Source organism: Podarcis melisellensis, assembly GCF_964234715.1.
Source record: "Podarcis melisellensis genome assembly, chromosome: 8".
In the NCBI taxonomy this organism is placed as follows: domain Eukaryota; kingdom Metazoa; phylum Chordata; class Lepidosauria; order Squamata; family Lacertidae; genus Podarcis; species Podarcis melisellensis.
In genome coordinates, this window is record NC_138540.1 from 85,570,215 (window position 1) to 85,585,396 (window position 15,182).

Here is a 15,182-nt window from a genome sequence, read left to right on the forward strand (position 1 = left end):
ATTAAAAACACAATAAAGCATCAAACATTAAAAACTTCCCTAAACAGGGCTGCCTTCAGATGTCTTCTAAAAATCAGATACTTGTTTATTTCCTTGACATCTGATGGGAGGGTGTCCCACAGGGCAGGTGCCACCACTGAGAAGGCCCTCTTCCTGGTTCCCTGTAGCTTTGTTTCTTGCAGTGAGGGAACTACCAAAAGGCCCTTGGAGCTGGACTTCAGTGTCCGGGCAGAACGATGGGGGTGGAGATGCTCCTTCAGGTATATTAGTAGAGTAGGAAGGCAATTGTCAAACCACCACTGGAGGCCATGACAGTTTGACACTGGTTTCAAATTTGTTTGAAATTTGTGTCCAGAAGATCCCCACCTCCTCTTCCTTTAACAGGAGAAGTGGAGTTGCTGTGGCAAATGGGGTGGGGGGCCTCTTCCAACCCATGGTCTGCATTTTCCTGTAGGCAGCTTTCTGAAGGCCACAGGTCAGTGGTGGATAGAAGCAAGTGTGGGCAGAGCGGAGGATGCAACTGTTATCTTTGCATGGTAGACTACATCCCAAGAACCATGCATAAGTCAGATGCATACCCTCCTATATTTCTCCAATGAAGATAGGGACGTCTCATTCCATAATGCTAATTTTACTATTTCTACCCAACACTGGGTTTCCCCAGCCACTCTAGGCAGCTTCCAACATATATAAAAACATTTGCTGTTGTTTAGTCGTGTCCGACTCTTCGTGACCCCATGGACCAGAGTACGCCAGGCACTCCTGTCTTCCACTGCCTCCCACAGTTTGGTCAAACTCATGCTGGTAGCTTCGAGAACACTGTCCCCCCATCTCATCCTCTGTCGTCCCGCTCTCCTTGTGCCCTCAATCTTTCCCAACATCAGGGTCTTTTCCGGGGAGTCTTCTCTTCTCATGAGGTGGCCAAAGTCTTGGAGCCTCAGCTTCAGGATCTGTCCTTCCAGTGAGCACTCAGGGCTGATTTCCCCAAGAATGGAGAGGTTTGATCTTCTTGCAGTCTATGGGACTTTTTCCTTAGGATGTCCCTATTTCCGTCGGAGAAATGTTGGAGGGTATGGAAGAGCAGAGGCAGCTCTATTAATTCTGGGGACAGCCCTGCAGTGAGAACCCACCCCTCACGCCAACGTGCTTGAACCAGGAGTTTTCTTCGACAACAAGGCATGCGGACCACCCGTTGTTAGAATTGGCCCAAAACTGGCCTCAGTAAAGGACGATGTTTCAAGGTCCCTTCATAGGCCATGCCGCTGATCATTTCTGCTCACGGCACCATTTTCTGCCAACGCAGGCTGAGTTGGGGGAATTGCTGTCTCCCTGCTTGCAGCCCCTTTTTAACTGGCAAGCAAGCGGCTTGCTAGCTAGCAGTGGGCATCTTTCCATGCCCGCCACCCAGCCTCCCTTCCCCTTCCCCTCCTCGCTCGCCACCAAGCTGCCAGGCAATTAGGCAGGGCCTCTCCCTGGTTAGTTAAACAAAGGCGAGTTAATGAGCGCTGGCCAATTAGTGGCTAATTGAAGGAGCTATAAAGCTATTAGAGGCTGGTGAAGGGTAATCAATTCTAGCCAATTACCCTGAACGCATTGGCAGGGAGTGAGGTGGGAGGGGGGTTTACAAGGCTTAGCAGCTACGGCTAAGCTGGGCCCAGCCTGGCTCTAGTGGGCTAGGGAGGAAGCGAATAGCCATGTTCAAATATATAAAAGGATGTCACATAGAGGAGGGAGAAAGGTTGTTTTCTGCTGCTCCAGGGAAGCGGACACGGAGCAATGGTTCCAAACTACAAGAAAGAAGATTCCACCTAAACATTAGGAAGACCTTCCTGACAGTAAGAGCTGTTCGACAGTGGAATTTGCTGCCAAGAAGTGTGGTGGAGTCTCCTTCTTTGGAGGTCTTTAAGCAGAGGCTTGACAACCATATGTCAGGAGTGCTCTGATGGTGTTTCCTGCTTGGCAGGGGGTTGGACTCGATGGCCCTTGGGGTCTCTTCCAACTCTATGATTCTATGATTCTATGAATTGGAATTGGGGCAGGGGGAAGCCTCGTCTTCCTCACCATGCGCTATCTAGTTTGTTTTTGAATTTGCTGCTTAGATTTTAAGCCTCACCTTGCCCCAAGGAGTGGAAGCATATGTGGTTCACACACACACACACACACACACACACACACACAAACTTTATCCTCACATCCATCTTGTGAGGTAGATTCAGCTATGAGATAGTGACTGGCCCAAGGTGACCCTCTGAACAGAATACGGGCTTGAAGCCTGACCCCCGAACTCCTAATCCAACACTGTAACCTCTACACCAGGGTCAGGAAGCCTTTTTCAGCTTGAGGACCCCATGGCTAACCTGTTGGGGGCCACACACCAGGGCTGGGCAGGGCCAGGACCAAATCAGAGTGGGGCCAAAGGTAAAAGATGAACAATGGACCCTCTAAGTGTCCATGTTTTCCAGGGACGTCTTTGACTGTCCCGGTTTCTCATTTGATCCCAGAATGTCCCCCTTTTCCATAGGATGCCCCTATTTTTATTGGGAAAATGTTGGAGGGTGTGGGGTTATCCAACCCCCCGAGCCATCTGAAGGCAGTCATGTACAGGGAAAGGTTTTTTTAAAAAATGTTTAACGTTTTATTCTGTTTTTATATACACTGGGACCACGGGTTACATATCCTTCAGGTTACATACGCTTCAGGTTACACACTCCACTATCCCAGAAATAGTGCTTCAGCTTAAGAACTTTGCTTCAGGATAAGAACAGAAATCGGGCTCTGGCGGCGCGGCGGCAGCAGGAGGCCCCATTAGCTAAAGTGGTACCTCAGGTTAAGAACAGTTTCAGGTTAAGAACGGACCTCCAGAACGAATTAAGTACTTAACCTGAGGTACCACTGTATGTTGGAAGCTGCCCACAGTGACTGGGGAAAACCCATTAAGATGTGTGGGGTAGAAATAGTAAAATTAGCATTATGGAATGAGACATCCCTATTTTCATCAGAGAAATATTGGAGGGTATGGGATGATGGTGATGATTTTGCCTAATCTTCACCATAAAGTCCTGAACAGGTTGCAATTGTTTAAAGTACTGTTTAAAAATAGTTGAGTCAGCTTACAGTCAAGATAATAGCATGGGTCCTAATACACACACACACACACGGTGTCACCAAGACCCAGAGTAGAGAAATACACAATAACAGTGCACAACCTAGGAGTTGCCAAAGAGAATGCCCTCTCCTGTCTCTCTCTCACGCACACAGAACTTCTGATAGTGGTGGTCCTACCAAGTTCTTTTATTTACTTTATTTTTATTTATTAGATTTATATACCACCCTTCATCAAAAGATCTCAGGCCGGTTCTTAACTGCTGATCTGTACATGCCCTCCAACACCTTGAAGGTGAAAACCGTGGCGTCATCTTCTTGGGCGCCATCTTCCTGTTTTTTCGTGCCAGAGAACGGCGGCCATGTTGGGCGCTGTGATCTCACACAATTTTGTGCTGCGATTCCCCCTGAAATAAAAGAAAAGTGTTTCTTTGGGGTACGGTGGCCTAAAGTGTGCATTTTTGGGTGCTGTGTGAGATCGTGATATGATTTCACTTCAGTTACTGAAACTGGCAGCCATTTAGCCAGTTGTTCTATATTATAACTCCATAATGGAGGTTCAGCACCCTCATACAGAGATTGAAAGAATGAGACCCAAAGGTTAGGGGGAATTTGTGAGGTTAACGGGGAAATAGCCTTATGGGTGCCAGAAGCTTATCTTAAAGTTTAAGTGTCTATACGCTTATCGCATTTATAATTTTTAAATTTATTGTTGTACATTGTTTTAAATGTTTGTTTTCCTTCTGGAATGGTACCCCCAAGTGCGTTTTATAAGCTGGTCTCCGACCATAATAAAATATAAACTATCTATCTATCTATCTATCATCTATCTATCTATCTATCTATCTATCTATCTATCTATCTATCTATCTATCTATCTATCATCTATCTATCTATCTATCTATCTATCTATCTATCTATCATCTATCTATCTATCATCTCCCCCCTCCCAAGGAAAAATGTGGTGCGAAATCTGATGAGATCATGGCGCCCAAAATGTCTGCCATTCTCTCGCGGGGGGGAAACGGGATGTCCCAGTTTTCCTGGGACACTTGTGACTCTTTACACCCAAGGGTGTCTATAGGGAAGGAGCTGGTCTTTCTGATACACAGTGTGTTAGGTTGTGGCGAACATATCAGACGACACAGCGATTCTTCAAACAGCTCTTGTTTATTCACAGGCCAGGACAGATCTGAACTGAAGGGCTCAGTCAGCCTGCTTATATAGAGCTCCAGTACAGCGTAACTGTAACAACTTTCTAAAACTATCCAATCACTGAACGTCACTTTTGATCCCTTATTTGCATAACTATCTACAGTATCCCCCTGCTGGCCCAGGGTGAGAACTTCAGTACATAACACAGAGTTTCCCAGAGGTCTCCTATCCTGCCACTAACCAGGCTGAGTTCTGCTTAACTTCATCAGAGTTGCTGCATCCTAAGCATTCAGCCTCTAGACTTTTTCTTTTCTCCTGGATTTTTATATGTCACATCCCAGGGCAAATCTCCCAAGGTGGCCGACATCAGAACAACATCCCATCGATCATCCAAAATCAATAAAGCTGCAATCCAGAACTAAGAACAGTTTAAAAATAAATTAAACTTTACAGCATTAAAAGGCAGCCGTTAACGCAATAGTTAGTGCCATGTTCTGAACAGCAGCTTGGAGGGGGAAAAAAGATTTTCGGGAGATGAGGAAGGTTTAGCCTTTCAAGAGGATGTTGGACTACCGATCCCATAAGCCATGACCATTGGCTGTGCTGGCAAGGGCTGATGGGAGTTAGAGTCCAATGACACCGGAAGGGACATAGGTTCCCCCGCGTTGGGTTTTCAGTGTCCAGCAAAGTAGGGGCCATGCAAATCTCCCTAGGGAGAGAGTTCCACAGATAGGGGGCCATCAATGCTGAAAAAGGCCCCATCAACTCATGGGAGAATACCCTATTTTTCGCTCTATAGGACTCACCGGACCACAAGACGCACCTAGTTTTTAGAAGGGGAAATCAAGAAGAAAAATATTATTCCCCCCAGCCCCAAAGAGCAGCGGACAGGGTGTGCGCAGGCTGTCCGCTTCTCCCAGAGCTTCTTGGGGCTGCCGCCGCTCCCGGACCTGTTCTGGGGGCTGGGGGCTTCCCCCCCCCAGCCCCAAAGAGCAAAGAAGCCAAGACAGCGAGTGGGATCCATCCCGCTCGTTGTCTTGGCTTTGTTTTTAGCCGTGCGCAACCTCTCCAGCCAGGAGAGACTGCGTGCAGCTTTGGCAGAAGCCAAGACAGGAAGCGGGATGGATCCTGCTCACTGTCTTAGCTTCCTTTTTACCCGGGGGGCTGGGGTGGGGGAAGACCAGGTCCGGGAGCAGCGGCAAGGTTGCCGGGTTCCCCCCCCAGCCCCAAGGACCACGCATTTGCTCCATAAGACGCACAGACATTTCCCCTTAGTTTTTAAGAGGAAAAAAGTGTGTCTTATGGAGCAAAAAATACGGTATATGGTTAGTTCACGTGGATTGGGAGCTCAGCCTACTTTCCCCATTCTGACGTCAGGTACTGATAATGAAACCTGCCCCCTCTCCATATAGAAGTGTGATGGGATACAGGGAACTTCCAAAATAATAAACCTCTTGGTTATGGAAACTTTTGCCAACCTGGTGCCTCTTCACTGCTTTGCACAACAACTCCCATCAGCCCCAGCCAGCACAGCTGTTCGCCAAGAATGATGGGAATTGTAGTCTACAACATCTGTACGGCTGTCCCTGATCTACTGGGTTATATTGTCTCAACCGCTTCCCATAAGGTTATATGGCAATGGAAGCAGGATCACAGTCCTTAGTGCAGAGTGAACAAGGATGATAGCGATTTCTTTATGTGCTGTCATAGGAAAGCCTGTCATCTGTACTTACTACTACACTGAAGGCTTGAACTGGTGTAGAAGCTATTTCCTCTTCACAGGGATCCCTGGGAACTACACTTGTGCCTAGGGAAACTCTGAACACCTATATTTCCTAGTCTCCCTTTTTGGGAGAAACCATAGATATGGGGGGAGGGGAAATATGTACATTTTAAAGTTGAATTCCACCTCCCCCTTTTACATTCAAGAGTCCTCCCAACAAGGAAGGTAGGTTTAATTGTGCATCGGGATATCCCCAAGCTTTTTTGGAAATGCAAATAATAATTAATAATAGTAGTAATAGTAGTAATAATAATAAAAATTTATTATGTATACCCCGCCCATCTGGCTGGGTTTCCCCAGCCACTCTGGGCGGCTTCCAACACAATATTAAAATAAAGTAATGCATCAAACATTAAAAGCTCCCCTAAACAGGAAAGTAAAAAGGTAAAGGGACCCCTGACCATTAGGTCCAGTCGTGACCGACTCTGGGGTTGCGGCGCTCATCTCACTTTACTGGCCGAGGGAGCTGGCGTCAAGCTTCTGGGTCATGTGGCCAGCATGATTAAGCCACTTCTGTCGAACCAGAGCAGTGCACAGAAACGCCGTTTACCTTCCCGCCAGAGCGGTACCTGTTTATCTACTTGCACTTTGACGTACTTTTGAACTGCTAGGTGGGCAGGAGCAGGGACCGAGCAACGGGAGCTCACCCCGTTGCGGGGATTTGAACCCCCGACCTTGTGATCGGCAAGTGCTAGGCTCTGTGGTTTAACCCACAGCGCCACCCGTGTCCCAAAAACAGGAAAGTAGGAACCGTGAATTATCAGACAATCCAACCTCTCCTGGTAAATAGGGGAAACTGGGAGCATCTGTGGAAGTTCTGATCTCCACGATGCTCCAGAAGAAAGCCCCAAAATGGTGACCTTGTGTATCAAAACCTGAGAGAGGCTTCAGAGTTTTCTCCATAGCCATTGCCCCACTCTGGGTGTGACCTGGGTGACCTTTGATCATCTGTCACCGGGCTGTCAGAGTCGGGGCCCCTACGGAGGCCCGGTTGTGACTCGTGGGCAAAGACCCAACTCATCCATCATTTGGAGTGACAGCTAAAAGGCCGGAGCAGGCGGGAGGGCAGGATGGGGGGGTGGACAGTTGCCAGGTCCCCCGATACCGGGTACAGGGGAACTTTCGTGTCTTGGAACATCTGCTTGGGAATTGGGGAAAAGAAAGGGACGTGGTTTTGTGACGGGCATGAAAAAGGAAGGTGATCCCCAAAGCGGGAGACCAGGATCTGTTCCCATATTTGTTGGGGACATAAGGCGAAGAGACAGGGGCCAAAGAAAGGAGCCTGAAAAGGAAGCAAAGATTGTGACGTTCAGTTGGTGCAGGGCTGGCAAAATTGAACAGCGAAGCTTTTTCCCTGGGCCTCTTCTTGAGGGTGATGTTGGGGTTGCATGCTTGTTTGGAGACTCCACACTTGGGGGTGGGAAGAGATGCAGCATGTTGTTGTTGTTTAGTCGTTTAGTCATGTCCGACTCTTCGTGACCCCCTGGACCAGAGCACACCAGGCACTCCTGTCTTCCACTGCCTCCCGCAGTTTGGTCAAACTCATGCTGGTAGCTTCGAGAACACTGTCCCACCATCTCGTCCTCTGTCATCCCCTTCTCCTTGTGCCCTCCATCTTTCCCAACATCAGGGTCTTTTTCCAGGGAGTCTTTTCTTCTCATGAGGTGGCCAAAGTCTTGGAGCCTCAGCTTCAGGATCTGTCCTTCCAGTGAGCACTCAGGGCTGATTTCCTTCAGAATGGATAGATTTGATGTTCTTGCAGTCCATGGGACTCTCAAGAGTCTCCTCCAGCACCGTAATTCAAAAGCGTCAATTCTTCAGCGATCAGTCTTCTTTATAGTCCAGCATATCTCCCCGCATGTAGAAAACCAGCTCTTCAAGAAGGACTCAGTCTCACCTTCCCCTAGTACACTCCCCCCCACTTAAAAAACAACAAAACACTTCTACAGGTAGGGCTGGCCTTAGCACCTGGGACCCCTAGGCAGTTGCTAGGGCCCCTGTGTCCTGGCAGGGCCCACTACTGATGCCTACTGTGGGTCCTCTTTAAAATAAAATTTAAAAAATTCTTTGAGCTGGGTCTATTTCCCACAAAATGCCTCCATTTCAGTATCATTCCAGGGCTCTGTCGGAAGTTAAACTAGACCAGCCTTTTTGCAGCCCAGCTTCTGTGGGACTCTGCTTTCCCGTCGGCCTCAGACAGCAAGGCCAAGGATGATGGAAGTGGAGGTTCAATGACACCTGAAGGGCACCAGTTTGGGGAAACCTGAGCCAGGCCCAGCAGGGGATGCTCAGGGTGCCCCTGTTGTCCTCGTTGAGGCCCACTGCTGTGCATAGCCACTTGGTACAACTCCAGGTCCCCCATGGAATTTTACCTGTGGCCCAGTATTCAAATACTCCAGAGCACCCCTTACCCTGTAGCCTCAATTGGTACAGTCCACAAAAAAGCTTTGCCACTAGATTTCTGCTCATCATATACCGTATTTTTCGCTCTATAAGACACACCAGACCACAAGACCCACCTAGTTTTTGGAGGAGAAAAACAAGAAAAAAAATATTCTGAATCTCAGAAGCCAGAACAGCAAGAGGGATCGCTGTGCAGTGAAAACAGCAATCCCTCTTGCTGTTCTGGCTTCTGGGATAGCTGCGCAGCCTGCATTCGCTCCATAAGACGCAGACACATTTCCCCTTATTTTTTTGGAGGGAAAAAGTGAGTCTTATAGAGCAAAAAGTACAGTAAACTGGGCCATGGTTTAGCAGAGAGAAGGGAATGCATGTGGCCAGGAGTTTCTTCTTCAAAAAAAACCTGAGCTTTTGAGTTATTTTTAATGAAGTTCGCCAAAATCGACACTTCCGTCATGGGCTGCCATATGTCCGGATTTCCTCGGATATTTCAGAGATTTCTGCCCAGACGCTGTTTACAAGGGCTGAATACCAGCTATGTCCAGGGAATTCCAGTCGTATGTCAACCCTAGCTAAATCTTTGGCCGCAAGGCTCTGGTCCACATGAAAGTCTATAAAGCACTCTGGATAGTTCAGTGCTTGAATTATGCTGTGGGCTAAGGTTATGGTGCTAGCATGAGGTTATCGCTATGTACGGGGGCCAAGCTCAAATGCGGTTTAAGAAACCTTCCGCAAAACCCTTCGGATAATATTGGGCCAGCTTCGCTAACACCCTCCCCAACTTCTCTTCTCTTCCCCTGAACAGCACCCCTATCCCTCGGAAGAACAGAAGAAGCAGCTAGCGCAGGATACGGGACTGACCATCTTGCAAGTCAATAACTGGTAAGGATCTCAACGCTGGCGCAGAGGGGTATTTAGCACCTTTAGATCCATTTCTTCACCCGGTCCAGAGGTTCTCTTCATTGACGTGGGTTGCAGCCAACTAGGTTCTGCTCGTGGTAGACATATTTAAGAATTATGAACCTGAGTGAGTAATGATCAGTCATTTCAATTACTTTGAGTAGGACACACCCTGGATGCAGCCCTTTGGGTTTACGCCATGGTGACTTTTTAGCTGTGTATGTGTTTAAATGATGTAGGGTAGGCATGTCCAAAGTCTGTTTCGGGGGCCTAATCTGTGGGTTATCTGAGGATACGTCTGTGGGTTGGGCTAGTCTGATGTGAGAGGGTGAGAGAATCTGTTAAGAGGAGTCAGTCAAACAGTTGAGATAATCAGTCAGAAGGTATTAGGAAGGTAAAGTAAAGGTAAAGGGACCCCTGACCATTAGGTCCAGTCGTGACCAACTCTGGGATTGCGGCGCTCATCTCGCTTTATTGGCCGAAGGAGCTGGCGTTTGTCCGCAGACAGCTCCCAGGTCATGTGGCCAGCATGACTAAGCCGCTTCTGGTGAACCAGAGCAGCGCACGAACACCTTCCCACCAGAGTGGTACCTATTTATCTACTTGCACTTTGACATGCTTTTGAACTGCTAGGTTGGCAGGAGCAGGGACATGAGCAACAGGAACTCACCCCTTCGCGGGGATTCGAACCGCCGACCTTCTGATTGGCAAGTCCTAGGCTCTGTGGTTTAGACCACAGCGCCACCCATGTCCAGTAAAACAACCTTGGTCGGCCCTCACACTTGTTCACTTCATCAAATCTGTCCCTCTTTGGAAAAAGTTTGGACACCCCTGATGTAGTGGGTGCACACAATAAAGGCTTTGAATTCATTAATAATATGTTCGAAAATATGTTGTTAAGCCCTTTTAAGGACAGAAGGAGGGCTTCCTGGATCAGGCCAATGGCCCTTCTAGTTCATTATCCTCTTCTTACTGTTGCCGCTCAGATGCTGCAGTGGGAATCCATCAAAAAGGACCTAAGTGTTATAGAGCTCTGTCTCCACTTGTGATTCCAGCAGCTCAAACTCAGGCTCACCCAACGACAGGAAGTTTTTTTTTAATACGATGATTAATTTAGTACATGGAACTCGGTGCCACAAAAAGGGGAGCCGGCCACTAGACTCAGCAACTCAGTTACATGTTGAACGATAGGGGTGGAGACGCTCCTTCAGGTATACTGGGCCTTTGAGGCCGTTTAGGGCTTTAAAAGTCAACACCAACACTTTGAATTGTGCTCGGAAACGTACTGGGAGCCAATGCAGGTCTTTCAAGATCGGTGTTATGTGGTCTCAGCAGCCGCCCCCAGTCACCACTCTAGTTGCTGCATTCTGGATTAGTTGCAGTTTTCAGGTCACCTTCAAAGATAGCCCCACGTAGAGTGCATTGCGGTAGTCCAAGCGGGAGATAACTAGAGCATGCACTACTCTGGTGAGACAGTCTGCGGGCAGGGAGGGTCTCATCCTGTGTACCAGATGGAGCTGGCAGACAGCTGCCCTGGGCACAGAATTGACCTGTGTCTCCATGGACAGCTGTGAGTCCAAAATGACTCCCAGGCCGCGCACCTGGTCCTTCAAGGACACAGTTACCCCATTCAGGACACGGAAGTCCTCCACATCAGCCCACCCCCTGCCCCCCAAGAACAGTACTTCTGTCTTGTCAGGATTCAACCTCAATCTGTTAGCCACCATCCATCCTCCAACTGCCTCCAATACTGAGACAGAAGGACCAAGGGACTGACTCTGTACAATGCAACTTCCTAAGCTCTTAGTGTGGCTGTGACCCAGAGTTGGGCTGCCAATAAGCAAGCAGCGTTTTGGAGAGTGGCAGCATAATCCCAGACCAAACTCTGACCCTATTATCAGTCGGTGCCTGACTCCTCCACTGCTTCTTCTGTCTCTTGCAGGTTTATTAACGCCAGGCGGCGCATAGTTCAACCGATGATCGATCAATCAAATCGCACAGGTATGGGGTTCCGTCTGGGAGAGGGGAAGTGGCGTTTTTTTGGGTTGTTGGGCTGTGTGATCCAGGATGCTGGGGCTGCACTCGCTTAACTCCTCCAATGTGGGGCCCTCCAGATGTTTCGAACGACTGTTCCCACCAGTCCCAGCTAGCAACGCCAAAGGTTAGGGGCGATGGGCGCTGTGGTGCAGCAACATCTGGGCAGCTGCAGGTTCCCCCTCTGTCACAGGAGCATGCCAGTCAGTAACCACACCGTTCAAAGTTACAGTTCATTCCCAGTGGTCTTATTCCGTGCAAATCAGTTGCTGAGGCTGAAGGTCTCCGTCTCCCTACTGTTAGGATATACCGTATTTTTTGCTCTATAAGACTCACTTTTTCCCTCCTAAAAAGTAAGGGGAAATATGTGTGCGTCTTACGGAGCGAATGCAGGCTGCGCAGCTATCCCAAAAGCCAAAACAGCAAGAGGGATTGCTGCTTTCACTGCGCAGCGATCCCTCTTGCTCTTCTGGCTTCTGAGATTCAGAATATTTTTTTTCTTGTTTTCCTCCTCCAAAAACTAGGTGGGTCTCGTGGCCTGGTGCGTCTTATAGAGCGAAAAATACGGTATATGATGAGCAGAAATCTAGTGGCAAAGCTTTTTCGTGGACTGTACCAATTGAGGCTACAGGGGTGATGGGTGGTCTGGAATATTTGAATACTGGGCCACAGGTAAAATTCCATGGGGGACCTGGAGTTGTACCAAGTGGCTACGCACAGCAGTGGGCCACAGCGAGGACAACAGGGGCACCCTGAGCATCCTTTATCAACCTGATCTTCTGTCCAATGGATAGGATATTACTCACTGCGAAAAGCCAAGTTACAGGGAACCATGCAGAGGGCCTTCTCGGTGGTGGCACCCACCCTGTGGAATGCCCTCCCACCAGATGTCAAAGGGAACAACAACTACCAGACGTTTAGAAGACATCTGAAGGAAGCCCTGTTTAGGGAAGCTTTTAATGTTTGATGCATTACTGTATTTTAATATTTTGTTGGAAGCCGCCCAGAGCGGCTGGGGAAGCCCAGCCAGATGGGTGGGGTATAAATAATAAATTATTATTATTATTATTATTAAATTATTATTACGGCAATGAATCAGCAGTTGACAGGATTATCAGATACTTAGAAACCCTAAACTAAAAGCCCTGTTATATTACCTAAAAGATGAAATAGGGAGGACTTTGCAGTTGGTATGGAATTTATTGATGGCATCTAGAATGTGCAGTCGCTTGCGCCAGCAGGTTCAGAATCTATGAGGGCTTCTAAGAAAGTTCCCAACGGATTTTCAGACAAATCCTCGATGGGTCATGAAGGCAAGCGAGTTTTTGAGATGATGTTCCTTTCGTCCAATCAGGTCAAGGGGCACCGTACAGCCCTGATGGGCAGCCAATGGGAGGCTACGTCATGGATGGGCAGCAGCATATGACGATTCGCCCCCCAGGTAAGTGGCGACTGAAGTCAAGGCAGAAAGGGAAGTCGAGAGGGCACCGTAGGATTATGAGATCAGAGGGATTGGCAGATCTGACGATTTTGGTTCCTCAGCGCTCAGTTTCTCAGCGCTAAAAGGCTGGCCAGTTTCCAAGAGGACTTTAAAAATCCCACAAACGGATGTGAGAAAGGGTAGAGCTTAACCGAAGGCTGGAGAAACTGAAATTGAGAGATCTGTCCATCGCTTACCTCTGCCACCAGACCTAGACCTCTCAGTACCAAAGCAGACTCTGATGCCAACACCGGTTCGGTTCAGATTTTTAACGTGGGCCTATGTCAGCCTATAGGGACGCGGGTGGCACTAGGACTTACTGATCAGAAGGTTGGCGATTTGAATCCCCGCGACGGGGTGAGCTCCCGTTGCTCGGTCCCTGCTCCTGCCAACCTAGCAGTTCGAAAGCACATCACAGTGCAAGTAGATAAATAGGTACCGCTCTGGCGGGAAGGTAAACAGCGTTTCCGTGCGCTGCTCTGGTTCGCCAGAAGCAGCTTAATCATGCTGGCCACATGACCCAGAAGCTGTACGCCGGCTCCCTCGGCCAATAAAGCGAGATGAGCGCCGCAACCCCAGAGTCGGTCACGACTGGACCTAATGGTCAGGGGTCCCTTTACCTTTACCTTTATGTCAGCCACAAGGGACGCAGGTGGCACTGTGGGTTAAACCACAGAGCGTAGGACTTGCCAATCAGAAGGTCGGCGGTTCGAATCCCCGCGACAGGGTGAGCTCCCGTTGTTCAGTCCCAGTTCCTGCCAACCTAGCAGTTCGAAAGCACATCACAGTGCAAGTAGATAAATAGGTACCGCTCTGGCGGGAAGGTAAACAGCGTTTCCGTGCGCTGCTCTGGTTCGCCAGAAGCAGCTTAATCATGCTGGCCACATGACCCAGAAGCTGTACGCCGGCTCCCTCGGCCAATAAAGTGAGATGAGCCCCGCAATCCCAGAGTTGGTCACGACTGGACCTAATAGTCAGGGGTCCCTTTACCTTTACTTTATGTCAGTCGCACTTTCTGAAACAATATGGGAAACTGAATGGCAGGCATTCTTCGAAATTCACACTTCTCTGAATATTGTGATGCACTTCTCCAAGCAGAGAATGTGTGTATTCAGGGAAAGTGTGCAGAAAGATTCGTTGCATCGGATAAAGACGACATATGAAGTGTCTTATATTGCTTGCAAAAGTGTGCATTCCAGGCAAAATTGCCTACAAACATGTGCACGTTTGGAGACATTTGCGCTAAAATGCTGACAATTTTTTGTGAGGACTTTAGAAATAATAACGGTTTGCAAACCATTAGCAGAAATTTGTAGAACTGAGCTTAAAGCTGGAAAATGAGAAACTGAGGGAAACCAAAAGGGACAGATTCCTTCTCCCCTAGCCCTGATAAATGGGTTGTCTCCAGTGCAAGTTCTACTCAAAGTATACTCCTTGAAAGTAACGCATTTTGAGTAATGCATTCACACAGTAGTTTATAGTGCAGTGGTGCCCCGCAAGACAAACGCCTCGCAAGACGAAAAACCCGCTAGACGAAAGGGTTTTCCGTTTTGGAGGCGCTTCGCAAAACCAATTTCCCTATGGGCTTGCTTCGCAAGAAGGAAGCCCATAGGGAAATCTCTGGGGACCTCTTTTAAATGCTGGCGGTGGGGAGCAAAGCCTTTCCCCCCCCCCTCCGGCCTTCAGAAGAGGTCCAGGAAGGCCGGTGGGGGCCGAAAGGCTTTGCTCCCCACCGCCAGCATTTTAAAAACAGTCCGGGATAGCAGGGAAGCGCTTCCCGCTATCCCTGATGGCTTTTGAAGGCAGGCGGGGGGGAGCAAAGACTTTTCGCCTTCAAAAGCCGTCCGGGACAGCGGAGAAACGCAGCGCGTTTCTCCGCTCTCCCGGGAAGGCAGGCAGGGGGGAGCAAAGACTTTTGCCCCCCGCCGGCCTTCAGAAGAGGTCCAGGACCTCTTCTGAAGGCTGGCGGGGGGCAAAAGTCTTTGTCCCCCCTGCCTGCCTTCCCGGGGGCTTTTAAATCGCCCCGGGACAGCGGAGAATTCCTCCGCTGTCCCGGGGCGATTTTAAAATGCTGGGGAACAGGCAGCGAAGCGTTCGCTGCCGCCCGCCAGCATTTTAAGATCGCCCGGGACAGCGGAGAAGTCTCCGCTGTCCCAGGAAGGCAGACGGGGGGGAAGCAAAGACTTTCGCCCCCCGCCGGCCTTCAGAAGAGGTCGGGGGACAGACTGTCCCCGGACCTGGTCAGAAGGCGGTTTCCATAGGACCGCATTGATTGATTTTCAGTGCATTCCTATGGGAAACCGTGCTTCGCAAGACGAAAAACTCGCA

At 49.0% G+C, this 15,182-nt stretch overlaps 1 protein-coding gene across 1 annotated transcript in view; it reads left to right on the plus strand.

The window, feature by feature from the left end:
- The window catches only part of MEIS3 (Meis homeobox 3), a 75,474-nt gene that overhangs the window by 57,029 nt on the left and 3,263 nt on the right, over nucleotides 1–15,182 (plus strand). Inside the window, 3 exon segments of the mRNA XM_081922270.1 lie at nucleotides 9,246–9,322; nucleotides 11,283–11,341; nucleotides 12,729–12,815. Of these exon segments, the coding sequence (XP_081778396.1) occupies nucleotides 9,246–9,322; nucleotides 11,283–11,341; nucleotides 12,729–12,815 (223 nt within the window).